The sequence below is a fragment of the Glycine soja genome, chromosome 4, assembly GCF_004193775.1.
Source record: "Glycine soja cultivar W05 chromosome 4, ASM419377v2, whole genome shotgun sequence".
In the NCBI taxonomy this organism is placed as follows: domain Eukaryota; kingdom Viridiplantae; phylum Streptophyta; class Magnoliopsida; order Fabales; family Fabaceae; genus Glycine; species Glycine soja.
In genome coordinates this window covers 51,195,640-51,211,190 of record NC_041005.1, presented here as the reverse complement: position 1 = coordinate 51,211,190, position 15,551 = coordinate 51,195,640, and the positions used below count along the sequence as shown (strand labels likewise).

Below are 15,551 nucleotides of genomic sequence, written 5' to 3'. Positions count from 1 at the left end.
TTATCTTAGGAATGGATTGAAAATCAACGTGTTCGGTTCCTAAATTAGAGAAATGCTAGATAAACTGTCACTAGAGAGGTGTTTATATGATAAAATTTGAGCATCGATAAAAAAAAATTATATAGAAACTTAACCCGACCTTGTATTAATTAAGAGAGAAAAATGTTATGTATTGAGTGGGTAAAATTTTATACAGTCATCTAATTATAATTATAATTATAATTTATTATATACAATAAATTTATTAATTTTTAAAGTAATTTACATCATGATTTCTGATTAAATAATAATATAAAATAATTTTATAGTGTATAAGCATTAAATTCATTAATTAAAGGGTAATGACTTTTTTTGGTAAGGTAATTAAAGGGTAATGGCTAGTTTAATTTCATAAATTGACGCGTTTGTAATCTAAAGAAATGTTATGTCAACAATGACTTGTGTATTTCGCGCATAGGTATTTTTTAATTAAAATTAAATTTACAAAAAAAAAGTGTGTAATTAATTTAAATAAGTGAGTAAAAAATATAAGTAACTTGAATTTATGAGAAAAAGAGCAAATACTAAAAAATTGTTTTTGAGGGTATAAATGATAAATATTTTTTTCATATAAAAATAAAACTAAAAGTAATTAAACTGGGATTTGAGGGGGGAAATCCAACTGTGAAATAGAAATTTGAACATAGTTAGAAAGTTGATAATTTTGTACAAAAATACAGATAAGTAATATAATAAAAAAGGTGTTTACGTTTAAGGATGGTAATTATATTTTTATTCTTATGAATAAGATATTTAACTAATAAATAAAATAATAGATTTTTGTAAGTGAATTCAAATTTATGATCCATCATAGATTTAAAAGAAAAAATTATCTATGTTACTTTAATTTATATAAAATAATATATTAATGAAGAACTCTTTATCGTCAATCATAAAATAAAAAATCTTTATCCTATAGAGTCTAGTTATAGCAAAATCAAACTTCACCATAACTGAACTTTATTTACAAGGGTGCATTTAGTATAAGGAAATTATTTTCATGTCTAGAAATATGGTCATGAGAAATCATGAATATCAGGAATTAGAACTATTTAAAATTTAATTTAAATTTAATTATATTAGATTTAAAATTTATTTCAATCACATTTTTTCTTACGTTCTTTTGTTTAATTTTGTTTTTTCGTCTCATTTTTCACAACTAATCGACCTAAGAATATCCATAGTCCATAGACATACTATTGTGTATATTCATTCATCTATCTCAACGTAATGTAGAGCATCCCTTTTCAGCCAATGTTAATGTTTACATCTGTAAATGCGTATGTTGTAGCTTATGAAAAACAAAATTATAGTTTGGACAAAAAAAATATAGTAAAATGTAAAAAAATAAAGTTTATATATAGATTATGTTGTACCATATATATGGGATTATATATGCTATCCCAACCATTTTACATCCTAACATTCCTTGCCTAACAACTCATTGACAATCTATAACATCATAAGTTGCAGGGCATTATTTTGCTAGGATTTCCTTATGAGAAAGCCCTATCAGCCATGTCAAGTCAACTTAAGAAAAAATTACATTAGAGAAGACCTATCACAATTGGCAGAGGCCCATCCAATCTGCTGTTTCTCGTTGTCATAAATCACTAACTTATCTTGTAAAGAGATGTCTGTCAAGAGAAAAACAAAATGCATTAAAATCAAATTATCAAATTAAAAAAGAGAAAGAAAAATAAGATTTCTTTGTATTTTATATTTTTATTGGTATCTGATACAGCTCACCTCCAATTATGTTAGTATTTCCTAGTCCAATTTCAGTGCCATCTAGAATCCCCAAGCAGACATTGCCATGTTTCTGGAAAAGGGCAGCATGTTAGACAATAGACACATATTTTCTTTTGTTCCTTTCATTTAAGAGAATGAAATATGTTGCTTATAGATTCATAGACTTAGAAGGTTCTCACAGTGACAATTAGATAAGCTTCTGGTGGTACTTGAAACAACGAATTCTTTGATTTTGTGAAGCTCAGTACTAGGGGCTTAAAATTGCTAGTGACGTCATGTAGAGATTTGAAAGGCTTTGGACCCTTCCAACAAATTGGTAGTGATGGATCCTCAGTTGCTCTACTCAAAGGCTTCCCCTTTATATCATTAGTTATCTGAATCACAAATCAATGATTACTAATTGGAGATGGGAGATGATTAATTATCATAAGCCAAACAATACAATAACAAGGCTCCTTGGATTCCATATCTGACCAGATCAACAAGAGCTTTATGAGCAAGGGAATTGAAGTATGTGTAGGAGCTCCCACTATCAAAGGTAAGTTCAAGACCCTTCACAGAAGTAGCCTTCCCATTAAAAAACATGTCTGCTGGACCTGTTTTGTAGTGTTTTCTGAAACAAAGACTATGTGTAAGTTCTCAATTTTCATGAGTAGAAATGTCTAGTAAGGAAACAAATAATGTATTTTAACACTTACAGCAAGGAAGAGGAACTCTGCAATATGGGTGTCCAAACAACTCCAGACTGTGGAATGAGTTGATCTCCAAAGAATAAAAAGCCCCCTCCTGTCCCACTTAAGCAGTGGCCAACGACATTACGAATTAGGCCTTTAGAATTAAGCTGAGACAAAATGCTTGCTCTGCCATTTCCAAGGCCAAGAACCCCTGCTGCGGAAGGTGGTGGATTATGACCAACATGAGTTTGATCATATCCACACCTACCATGCAACACATAAAAAAAAAAAAAAAAGAAGATGATTTATTTGGAAGAGATTAAAAACAAACATTGTCTTACTGGAACAAAAACAGAAAAACAGATTTGAACCTTACAAATATTTCACTAGCATATTATGATGAATGATCAAATTGAAAATATATAGTAAAAGCAATCAGCCAATGTATGTGAAATAGATGGGAGAGAAAACACTCACCCGAAGGCGAGCATGGAATGTGTTAAAGTTCCGTTGGTGAGTTTAAGTGGAATAATATCTCGAACTAAGACACCGAGAGAAGATCCTTGGTCTGCATACTCAACCTCATAGTCACATTGCTCATTTGGGTTAACACAGGGAGGGTTTGGTGCTGATTGGATTGCAGCACACAAGGGATCCACACATTTCACAAGGTTGCCATGTGGTTTATATTGTCGATCGCGAGGCTGAAAAAAAAAACACCCCAATTAAGGTAATGTACATCATCATTCATAATAAAAAGTAAGTAAAAGTTGTTGAGAATGTTGTATAGTGAAACTTACTAGGGTGCAACCTTTGCATGGCGCATCACACTGAACCCAAGTGAGATCACTACCTGTGTCAATGTCAAGTTCATAAGCCTTAGGGGGATTGCCAATGGCGAGGTTCACCGTGTAATACCTGCACCACAGGCCACAGCTCAAGTCATGACATATATATATATAAATCCAAGTCCAGCAAAACTTGAAAATTTTAGAGAATGATAAATTAAGAATTGTGGAGAGTTGATGTGGTATGACTTTTAGAACAAGTCAGAGGATGCATGAACATGAACATAAACATACCCAAGTGGATACACATTTCCTTTAATCTGAAAAGCAATAGAGGAAGCATGGGACAAAACAGAGATGGCAGAAAGGAGAAGAAGAAAGAGATAAAAGGTCATGAATGGAATTCCCCTGCCACTGTTTTTCACATCCATCTTCAGAATAGAGAATTGCTATGAACACAAAGAGATACTTGAGTTGAAGCAGACACTAACATGGCTTTATAGTAGTAGGGAGAGAAATAGCCCACACACTGGAATGGAATCTCCCACGTCATTACTAAGATTGAAATCACCAACTCTCTCCCGGGTGACAACCCATTTTTTAAAAAATAAGAATTAAATTGTTTATAAGAATTAAATTGTTTATAAGAATTAAATTTCAAAATAAATAAATTGTAGTGAAATTTATTTTTATTTTTAATGAAAATTATATTTTTTTATAGAATAATGAAAATTATCTAGTATTACTAGTTGGATAATAACATTCATAAATAATTTATTATAACATTTTCTTGCACGTAAATTAAGTTAAATTTTAAAATTAATTCGATCAACTATAATTTGGATAAGTTTTGTTATAAAATAAAATTTTTCATGAATTTAAAAATTACAAAAAGGTTTATATGATTTTTCATATTTCTATTTAATTTTAACATCACAAAATTTATCATTTGCTCTATGTTAGATTTTTTTTTTTTACATTTTCTAAAAAATATTTCCATGATGTTTCTGCAATAATATTCTTAAAACGATAAGAAACATGCTAAGAATTTTTATTAGTATTTCTTATTCTTAAATTTATTTATTTATTTATCACTTTTAGTAAGAAACTAATTCAAAATTTTATATAATTTTATTAAATGAGTTAATAAGGGTTATTTGGTATTTTGATAGCATTAAAACATTTCCCTCATGAGAAAAAATTTGTAAGAAATATTCTCAAAAACAATGTTTCCTAAGTTAAAAATTATACTAATAGTTATCTTGAATGAGAATGTTTTTAGAATCTAATTTTTAATGAGAGTTTTTCTTCAATCATGATGTTTTTAGAAATTTTTCTTAATCTTTTTTATCTTTTCTAATATATTATTTTCATATTGAATTTTAAAATATTTCAAAAAGAATTTACCTATAGTTAAAAATAAATTTGTATCATGATATAAATATTTATTACAATTTTAAAATATAACTTATATGTTATAAAATATTTATTTATTATGAATTTTAATTCAAATATATTTTACATATTACTAACTAATGAATGTTTAGCAATTAAATAAAATATCTATATATATTTAAAAATTGATCTCTCTCTCTATCCTTCAAAAAGAAAAGAAAAAATTGATCTCTTTATAAATTTGGGTTTGAAAGTTGCAAAGTTGAAAGCGACCAACGGAGAATTTGGAAGTTTCATGCGTAAAGCAAAATAGTGGCATGAAAATGCGTCAATGCGGATTAGTATGTCTCTTTCCGAATGATATTGAACATCGTCACGATTTTTAATATTTACTTCAAAAAGTAAATTTTATCTCAAGGATGAGTTGAAAATGAATGTGTTTGGTTCCTAATTTAAACAAATGCCAGTGTGTCTTTAGAGAAGTGTTTATATAGTAACTTTTTTACGTGAAAACTTAACGCGACCTTACCTTGTATTAGTTAAAGGGTAATGACTAGAAATCGACGCGTTCGTGATTTAAAGAAATGTTATGTAAAGAATGTACTTGTATGTATTTTGTGCGTCAGTCATTTTTAAATAAAATAAAATTACCAAAATTGAAATTCATAAAAAAATAGTTTATAATTAATTTAAATAAATAAGTCAAAAAAATAAGTAACTTTAATTTATTAGAAAAATAGAAAATACGAAAAAACGTTTTTGAATGTATAAATGAAAAATATGTTTTTAATATAACAATAAAACTTTAAAAGTAATTAAACTGGGATTTTAGAAGAAAAAAAATCAAAATCTAAAATAAAAAATTGAGAATTTTGTAACGAAATAAGAATAAGTAAATATAATATAAAAAATCATGTCAATGAATGATGATTTAGTTTCTTAGTATATTGATTTATTTTTATGAATAAGATATTGAATTAATATCTAAATTTATATATAAGAAATTAATGTAATATTATATAAAATAATAGATTCTTTTAGTGAACCAACTACTCAAGATGCTTTTAGTCAGAAACTATTAATTTAATATACTGATATTTATTTAAGAAATTAATATTTTTAATATTTTTTAAAACACATGAAAATATAAATCGAACATTTGACGCTCATATTTAAGAAGCAAAGAAGCAAAGTCTATGTAAGTTATATAAAATAATAGATTAATCAGAAAACTCTTTACCTATTAGAGGTTAATTATAGTGAAATCAAACTTTGCCTTATATCTATAAGAAATTCGAACCTTTGAGCAACTATTTTGGGAAAGATTGACCTAACCATTCCATTTTATCCTGACTGGAACATTAATTTGACAACTGTAATCTATAGCTAAAGTTTTTGCACCTCAAATATAATTTAAAAATAAATAAATTCATAAAGTATGGTTTTTTTAATGAAAATTATGTTTATTTTATTGTTGAACTTTTTTTTTACTTAATTACTTAATTTATAAGTTTTTTCAAACCTTTATTTTAATCAATTTGAATTTTATAGTAGAAATAAAAAGAATGAGCATTTTGTAGCCATTCAATTATCAACGGATAAAGAAGTTAAAAAAGGCTTAACTACTAATCAAATAGGTTATTTAATTTGAGACTTAAAAAGAACTAGAAAAATTTAGGTTAATTAATCAAGTTAAGTTGAACTAAGAAAAATGTAGGTTAACTAATCAAGTTAAATTTAACTAATAAATCTGTAGTTAATATAAAAAGTGGATCAACTTGACTCATCTTATTTTTCATGTCTTGATTTGTCAGGTTAGATTAGTTGAATCAAGTGATCCATTTCATTTTATCACAAATTAAAGATTAATTCTGTTCATGATACATAATTATTATTGATCCAAGAGTATGTTATAAATAATGAGAATCAAACACTAGTTCTCTCACTAAATAAATTATTTTCACTCATGTGAACACAATAAAGTCTTACACCGCTGTATCAATCCTTTGATGACAATTCCAATTAAGATTCACTCTCAATATATAAGTAATTAGATCTAATTTATACTTAAAATTCCTACTTTTATGAGTGATTAAAATAAATTTTAATATTATATTAAAAATTAACTTGAGTGCTTTTAGAATTTAAAACTTCAGAGTAAATGTCTAGATTAATTCTTTCAGCCGATGTTTAAATTTGTAAATGCGTATATTGTAGCTTGTGGAAGACAAAATTATAATTTGGACAAAAAAAAAAAAAAGAAGAAACAAAGTTATTATAGTAAATGAAAATCTGTATAGTAAATCATATATGCTATCCCAACCATTTTACATCCTAACCCTCCTTGCCTTGACAACTCATTGATAATCTATAACATAAGTTGCAGGGCACCAGTTTGCTAAGATTTCCTGCTGATAAAGCCCTATCGACAGTCTCAGCTAACGAAAAAAATTACATTAGATTGATTTATGACTTGGAAGATCTATCACAATTGGCAGAGGCCCATCCAATCTGTTGTTTCTCGTTGTCATAAATCACTAACTTATCTTGTAAAGAGATATCTGTCAAGAGCAAAACAAAATGTATTACAATCAATTATCAAATAAAAAAGAGAGAAAAACAAGACTTCCTCAAAATTTATTGGTGTTTGAAATTTTCTCACCTCCAATTATGTTAGTATTTCCTAGTCCTATTTCAGTGCCATCTAGAATTCCCAAGCAGACATTGCCATGTTTCTGAAAAAGGGTAGCATGTTAGACAATAGACACATAATTTCTTTTGTTCCTTTCACTAAAGAGAGGGAGAGATGTAGCTCGTAGATTCATAGTCTTAAAAAGGTGCTCACAGTGACAATTAGATAAGCTTCTGGTGGTAGCTGCAGCGGAGAATTCTTTGATTTTGTGAAGCTCAGTAGTAGTGGCTTAAAATTGCTAGTGACATCATGTAGAGATTTGAAAGGCTTTGGACCCTTCCAACAAATTGGTAGTGATGGATCCCCAGTTGCTCTACTCAATGGCTTTCCCCTTAAATCATTAGCTATCTGAATCACAGATCAAAAATTACTAACTGAAGATGGGAGGTAATTATCATTGGCCATACAATACAATAACAAGGCTCCTTGGATTCCATATCTCACCAGATTAACAAGAGCTTTATGAGCTTGGGAATTGAAGTATGTGTAGGAGCTCCCACTATCAAAGATAAGTTCAAGACCCTTCACAGAAGTAGTCTTTCTATCGAAAAACAGATCAGCTGGACCTGTTTTATAGTGTTGTCTGAAACAAAAGACTGTGTGTAAGTTCTCATGAGTAGCAATATCTCATAAGGAAACAAAATAGTCAAATCGTATCTATTTTAATTTTTAACACTTACGCGGAGGAACTCTGCAATAAGGGTGTCCAAACAACTCCAGATGGGGGAATGAGTTGATCTCCAAAGAATAAAAAGCCTCCTCCTCTCCCACTTAAGCAGTGGCCTACAACATTGCGAATTAGGCCAAGAGAGTGAAGCTGAGACAAAATGCTTGTTCTGCCATTTCCAAGGCCAAGAACCCCAGCTGTGGAAGGTGGGGGATTTTGACCATGATGCGTTTGATCATATCCACACCTAGCATTCAACAGAATAAGGAAATCTTGATTATTTAGGAAGGTGAATAGTTGTGGTTTTAAACAAAAGACAAGATAATAATATGTTTATGAAAAATGAAATTATAAATATTTTTTGTCTATCCCAAAAAATTAAATCATTTTCTTTTGGTTCCCCATTTATGAAAAAAGTGTCATAAAATGAGGGCTAATTTTATTTTTTTTTGAGAAGGACAACGACATATCTGACACATTTTATAAATGAATTAGTAAAAGAGACCATTATATTCTAAGAGATTTAAAACAAATATTGTCCTATGGAATCAAAAGCATAATCAAGCTTTACAAATGTTTCAGCATCATGAATGATCAATTTGAAATTAGTAAACCAAGCACTGTGAAATAGATGGAGAGTAAACACTCACCCGAAGGCCAGCATAGGGCGTGCTAAAGACCCGTTAGTGAATTTAAGGGGAATATTATCTCGGAGTAGCACACCGAGAGATGATCCTTGGTCTGCATACTCAACCTCATAGTCACATTGTTCATTTGGTCCAGCACAGTGATGGTTTGGTGCTGACTGGATTGCAGCACACAAGGGATCCACACATTTCACAAGGTCGCCATGGGGTTTATAAAGTCGATTGCGAGGCTAAAAAAAATCAATTAAGGAAATGAACATCATCATTCATCATAAGATGATTGGTTAGTAATTAGTAATAGTAAGTAAAAGTAGTTGAGAATGTTGTAAAGTGAAACTTACTAGGGTGCAACCTTTGCATGGTGCATCACACTGAACCCAAGTGAGATCACTACCGGTGTCAATGTCAAGATCATAAACCTTAGGGGGATTGCCAATGGCGAGGCTCACCGTGTAATACCTGCACATGAAGGATGAATTCATTCATTAACTTTTACAAAACAAACCATCATGTTACTATTACCTTTTTCTTGTTAGAAAGCCACTATGAGCAAGGATGATCATGGGGGGGGGGGGGGGAATAACACAAAAATGGGGGTGGAGGTGGGGTCTGGCAAAGTCAGACTACTTTTTTGTTTGATTCTTCTTTCTCTAAAAAATATATTCAGAAATTCATTGGTAGGATCATTGAATGAAAATCAAATTAGTTCGATATAAACGAGGATGATTCTGAAACTTCCTACGAAATTAGAAGAACTAGTCAGAGGAAAATGTTTGAGAGGAGTATTCAAAGGTCTAAAAGGGGAAAAGGGGATACAGAATCAGCATCCAAATCAGAAAAAAAAATAAAAAATACACCCTTTATTTATTTTTATTTAATGTAGGGATACAAAGAAAACTTTACAAACAATTAGCACAGTTCAAATCATAACAGAACCGCAAGTTCAAAACTTTCCGGAAAAAAATCCATGCCCAGAAAAAAATAAAAATCTTTAAAGTTTTGGAGAACAATAAAAAGAGAGTTTGTATGACTTTCAGAAGAAGATTGTTGAACAAGTCAGAGAATACATAACATATCATAACATAAGATAACATACCCAAGTGGATATACATTTCCTTTAATCTGAAAAGCAACAGAGGAACCAAGGGAAGAAGCAGAGCTTGAAGGTATTGGTTTCTTGGAGTTGAGAACCTGATTCGAGAAAGATGTTGGGAAAATGGCAGAAAGGAACAAAATGAGTAAAAGCGTCGCCAATGGAATTCCCTTACTTTTCACAACCATCTTCAGAGAAAAAAAAATGGATTGGTTTCTCAAAAATCAGAATTGAGAATTGTGATGAAAAACAAAGAGACGAGAAGGAAAAGGGGGAAAATTTGGAAACTTGAAGCAGAGAGAGAGAGGGCTCTGACTAAAGCGTGTCTGCGTGTTCATGACAGATTTCAATTTATAGGGAGAGAAAAAACACGCACACTGGAATGGAATCTTCTCACGTCATTACTATGACTTATTAAGGTTACGAGGAAAATTTGTCTGTCTTTTTCCTCTAAAATTTTAAAATAAAAAAGCCTAGTTAAATTTTTTGAGTAATCATAAAAGATAAAAACGAATCCTTTAAGTAACAAAAATTATAAAAAAATGTTACGAATTTAATTTCTTAAATATTTTTATTAGATACAATATATTAAATAAAAAAAGAGTTGCACGAACTTCATTTAATAATAAAAATGTTGAAATATATTGCTAATATTTTTATATGAGAATCTAACATTTTTTATCGTTGAACAAGTAAATTAACTGATATAATATTATATTAATTTAATAATCAATAGTCTTAAATTTAAACATTAAATATATAATTATGTTAAATATTTTAGAAAAAATATTGTCCATACATTTCTTATAAAAATCACCAGTGTCCTCATAAGAAAATCTAACGAATTTTCTCTACAAACATTATATTTAGGTATTGAATAGTAATTTTCGTCTCCTATGTTATGGACTTTTAAAAGTGCTAAACTATTGTTAGATGTTTGGGTTTTACTTCTATAAAAGAAATTCTTTTAAAAATTTGACCTTTTTTTTTAAAGAAAGAGAATAAATTACAGACAGTCAATACTTTTATTTATATTACAGATGGACAGTTGCTGTTGAATATATGTTCTTGGACAAACTGTTGTATTTTTGTCTCCTTCTAGCGTAGTAGCGTTTACAACTTAAGCAGCACGATTTAGACCCTCCTATTTGTAACACTAATATAATCAAGTACGTATGTAACATTTTAGACAAATGCTGTGGTGCAAATGTGCAATCCACAGATAGAAAGTCACCAAAGAAATAAGATACATATCACGTAACTTCATTTTGACTTGGAAACGTGTGGGAGAATATACATATACGAGTTCAGTTCAGGTTAATAAAATTAAGGCCGGTAGTTTTATAAATTTTCTTGATCAAATATTGGTAGATTTTGAAATTCAACAACAACTTTGGAAATACCACGTTTAAGTCCAATAAAAAATAATAATAAAGTTCACAAAAGCTATATATATATATATATATATACATATAAAAAACAGTGACTACGTTTCCTAATAACAGACGATGCTAATAAAAGGCTCTGTTCCAAATTTGGGACCATGCATTCAACCTGTTTGACATTGTGACTGTTGTTGCATCGATCTGATCTTCCCCGTTCCTTGATTTTTTTTCTCTCTCATGGTGGGCATTACCTGCGTGTTTGGCAAAAACTCTATTCGTGACCTTTGCAAACCATACAAATCCTTTATCAGAAGATGGTTTCGTCGTAACAAGAAATCATCATCCTCTAGCAGACATAACCCGCAACGCCAGAAACAAACACAACAGGTATATCCAATCTAGAAACACTCTTTTATTAATTCTTCATGGAAAATTAACGTTTCTAATTCGGTTCATCAAAAGTCAAAAGTCAAAGCAGTTTAGTATTTTGACTACTAGGTTGTTACATATATGATTATCCAATACAGTAAATCACGGTTGATTTTGTTAACAAAAAGTGGTTATAAATCAATTTTGAGAATGGCCTTTTCCATTTAATCATTGAGAATGGCTTTTTTCCTTATTTGGAAATTCTTAATTTGAATGCATGCTTGCATGTACATAGTTGGGTAATGTGAAAATCTAATAAAAATTCTTCTCCTGATATTAATTTCATTCATCAGGAACACATGAAAGAGGACAGAACCACGAATGGAATTCACGGCTTCAGATCGAATGGCAATGGTATGAGAAGCATTAATGATGATGATAGTCCAATGAGTTTAAGAGGATGTGGTTTATGTAGGCATAGAAGCTTAGATAATTCTTCGTGTTTTCCTTCTGAAAATTCTGGGTCTAGAAATAATGCAAGCAGAAAGATTAATCACCCGGCCTCAAGCAAGAGCTGCGATTTTATTCCAACCCCTTCTTCTTCATGGAACAGCAGCGGCAGTTTCAGAATGCCTCCACATGATCTGAAGTCACGGAATGCCAGTCGTAAGAGAGACACTCCAATCATGTATTCCAATTCATCTGGGATGCTAAAACCCCCACCAATTGAGAAAAGACTAGAATGCACTCTGGAAGACTTGTGCTATGGATGCAAGAAAAAAATCATGATCACAAGGGATGTCCTCACAGATACAGGGTTAGTCAGTAATTTCATATTCATCCAATCCCTTCATGTCATGTCATTCATTTGTATGTGTTCCTTGTTCCTTTCATCTTTCTGATTTTCACAATTCAGTGTTTGTCAATGTATATGCCAAAATATATCTAGAGAGAGTCCTGTTAATATACTATGGTTTCTTTTTGAAAGCATATTAGCTGGGTAAACTTTGAGAATGTATTAACAAATCTCAAGTTGTGATTTGCTAATATACACATACTAACAAAAAAGAAATGCTAGTCATTAGATTTATTCTTGTTGTACAATCTTTGTCTAACAAAATTTGAAATGTTAGTATAAAAACATTGAGTCTATCCTAACAGAATGATTCATCATACTAACATTGTCAAATGCTGATGGTATACATCAATTTGTTTGTCTATTGATCCTTACCATCTGTGTTTTATAGAATCATGACTCATTGTAGAGTAGACTTAATAATAATATTTGACAATGATTATATAATAGCAGGAGCAAGTCAAATGACTACAATTTTTTTTATATGAGCATATTAAGTGAGAGTGTGTGGGAGAAACGAATCATAACTATCTAATTCAAATAGACAGTCGAGATTAAAACTAATTAAAACAATCTCTGATCATTCATGAATGGTTGTACGACCAAGACTAACTCTCATCTCTCAGGCTCTCGCTAGATCGATATGTCTCCTATGTATATATGTGTACGGAAGTACATTTGCAAGATCAGGATTTCCACGATTATGTATTTGGAAAAAGCTTAATGAATATGTTTGGTATTTGTTCCATACAGGGGAATTGTTCAAGAGGAAGAACTGCTAACAATAAATGTGCAACCTGGATGGACGAAAGGAACAAAGATTACATTTGAAGGAAAAGGAAATGAGAGACCAGGAGCATACAGAGAAGATATAATATTTATCATCTCCGAGAAAAGGCACCAATTATTTAGAAGAGAAGGGGATGATTTGGAATTGGGTGTAGAAATTCCCTTAGTAAAGGCACTTACTGGGTGTACAATATTAGTCCCACTATTGGGTCGAGAGCACATGAATTTGACACTTGACAATATCATACACCCTGGCTTTGAGAAGATCATCCCTGGCCAAGGCATGCCAATCTCCAGAGAACCTGGCAAGAGAGGAGACTTGAAAATTACATTTCTAGTTGAGTTTCCAACAAAACTCACAGGCAATCAAAGATCCGAGGTTGTTCGTATTTTACAGAATTCAACGCCTTCTTAGATTTTAGATCCCCAAGAGTATACTACGATACCTTTTCTTTCTTTCATTTATTATTATTATTAGTGAATAGATTAAATTTCTCAATCTTTGGGGCACCATTAAGCCTTATAGTTGGTGGCATTATAAACTTAGGATGGAAAATCTAGTAATACCAGCTTAACTGAAAGGTTAAAAAAATATTTGCATTGTAATCTTGGCAGAGTAAGAACCTCCACAGAGTATACAAATCGAAAATTATGTATTGGAAATTCACTTTACTAATCACTCGATAGAAACCAGCTCTTGTTAGAGCTACTTTGTTCGCAAAAGTACAAAATTTGTGAGGATGATATATGCAAAATCCCGTGCTAGGCTATTCAGCACCTTAGATACAGGCATACTGCGCTATCTTCCTTATTGGTAACTATGTTTGAAAACTACGGTTATAATTATAGCAGGACAGTGTCGAAAGAAAGGAAAAGCACCAATAAAACTCGAACTCAATTTCATTATTAATAACAAAGCCCTCCAAAAGGAAAATAATGTAAGCACTTTGAGAGTAATATTTTCAAAGGTTCAATTTGATGGTGTGCCTGAACCACATGGTTTTTGTTAACTGGTAAAAGATACATCAATAGCACCTAGATTTCATGACAATATATACCCACGAGCCCGCGACCATTCAAACAAGGCATCGTACCAACCACGTGACAGCACCACAGCTTCATTGATCTCACAAAGATGAAAAAATAAATTGAATAAATAGTCATTTTTTATAGAGCGCCAATAAATTTATTCTCGAATAATGAAAATTCAAATTTTAATTTCGGAAAGCAAAAAAATGTGAAAAATTTATTCTTTATTCTAATGTCATGCTTACAACTATAAAAATGAAAGAAGAAAGATGAAGATTAAATTATATTTTATCTTTAAATTAAACGATTTAACAAATTAGTTCAATGAAAACGTACTACGTTTTGATCCAATCTATTTAACACTCATGTTTGACAATTATTTTTATGAAATTTTTATCTCTCCATACTTAAGCTCTTTAATGGATTTTTATCTCTTCGGAGCTAAAATTTAAATTTTAGAACATATTTATGAGTCTTATACATATTAAAAACAAAAATGACTATTTAATCAAATAAAACTTTCTCCCTAAATTTACGAAAAGTGCCGACAATTTAATTCAAACGTTACATACATATCTTCCACAAAGAAAACGAATGTTGTAGGTGGAATTTGTGGACGAATTTGTGAGCAAAATTTTTCCTAGTGTGCTGAGGTGGACAAATTTGTCATGAAAAATTTGATTATCTTCGACTCCATCACCAAAAAGCTCTGTAACATTGTCTATAGTCGCCGCCTGGCCCGACCTTCTCCCCCTCCTCTTCCAGTGGATCACCTCCCCCAACCCACACTTCCAAGAAATCTTGTTCCTTATTTTTGCGTTGAGATCCAAACCCAAAACACTCAAATCTGAAAAATTTCAGCCTCTATGCCACCTTCTGCACCGCCATCACCCACCTCCGACACCACCACCACCGTCAAGATTCGAGACATCATCACCCGGAGGCTAGAACTGCTAATCTGCGAAAAGAAGCCCTCTTCCTCTTAGCACGCTCTGGTAGTAGTAAGTGTCAAATGATGTTGGGGTCGGAGACAGTATCCTATGGTGTCCTGTGCCTTGAAAGTTGTAGAGAGGGTTTGAATCATCCATGAAAGCCATGGGAGAAATAAAGGGACAAAAATTGAAGAACGTGGCAAAGAAGATTTATTTTTCTTTCTGGATTTAAGAAGATGGCTTTTATTCTTGCAAAAAAAAAAAAGTAATTTATGGCAGTTTTTAATCGCCACAAATAGTGTTTTTTATGCAATTTGTAACAATTTTTAACCCAAAAAATTGTATTTTTGCTATGTTTTCGGCTTCTACCCTTTTGTTTTCAACTTCTACCAATATAGAGGTTTATTTATGTCAAGGAACAATTTTCAGCTTAATTTTCTAAGC

The 15,551-nt window shown here is 31.0% G+C and overlaps 3 protein-coding genes across 3 annotated transcripts; 1 reads left to right on the top strand and 2 right to left on the bottom strand.

Annotated features, from left to right (window-relative positions):
• Positions 1-1,369: 1,369 nt before the first annotated feature.
• LOC114410411 (aspartic proteinase Asp1-like) lies at positions 1,370-3,724 on the bottom strand. The gene is made up of 8 exons (XM_028374352.1): positions 3,548-3,724; positions 3,266-3,383; positions 2,943-3,169; positions 2,490-2,729; positions 2,266-2,404; positions 1,971-2,165; positions 1,789-1,861; positions 1,370-1,676 (listed from the first exon to the last, which is right to left on the bottom strand). The coding sequence occupies exons 1-8, from the start codon at positions 3,682-3,684 to the stop codon at positions 1,582-1,584; spliced, it is 1,224 nt and encodes a 407-aa protein (XP_028230153.1). The 5' UTR covers positions 3,685-3,724; the 3' UTR covers positions 1,370-1,581.
• A 3,176-nt stretch (positions 3,725-6,900) lies between these two features.
• Positions 6,901-10,080, bottom strand: LOC114410410 (aspartic proteinase Asp1-like). The gene is made up of 8 exons (XM_028374351.1): positions 9,751-10,080; positions 8,996-9,113; positions 8,658-8,884; positions 8,021-8,254; positions 7,785-7,923; positions 7,494-7,688; positions 7,311-7,383; positions 6,901-7,209 (listed from the first exon to the last, which is right to left on the bottom strand). The coding sequence occupies exons 1-8, from the start codon at positions 9,933-9,935 to the stop codon at positions 7,115-7,117; spliced, it is 1,266 nt and encodes a 421-aa protein (XP_028230152.1). The 5' UTR covers positions 9,936-10,080; the 3' UTR covers positions 6,901-7,114.
• A 1,229-nt stretch (positions 10,081-11,309) lies between these two features.
• Positions 11,310-13,561, top strand: LOC114410924 (chaperone protein DnaJ). The gene is made up of 3 exons (XM_028374820.1): positions 11,310-11,519; positions 11,855-12,318; positions 13,111-13,561. The coding sequence occupies exons 1-3, from the start codon at positions 11,370-11,372 to the stop codon at positions 13,559-13,561; spliced, it is 1,065 nt and encodes a 354-aa protein (XP_028230621.1). The 5' UTR covers positions 11,310-11,369.
• The last annotated feature ends 1,990 nt before the right edge of the window (positions 13,562-15,551 follow it).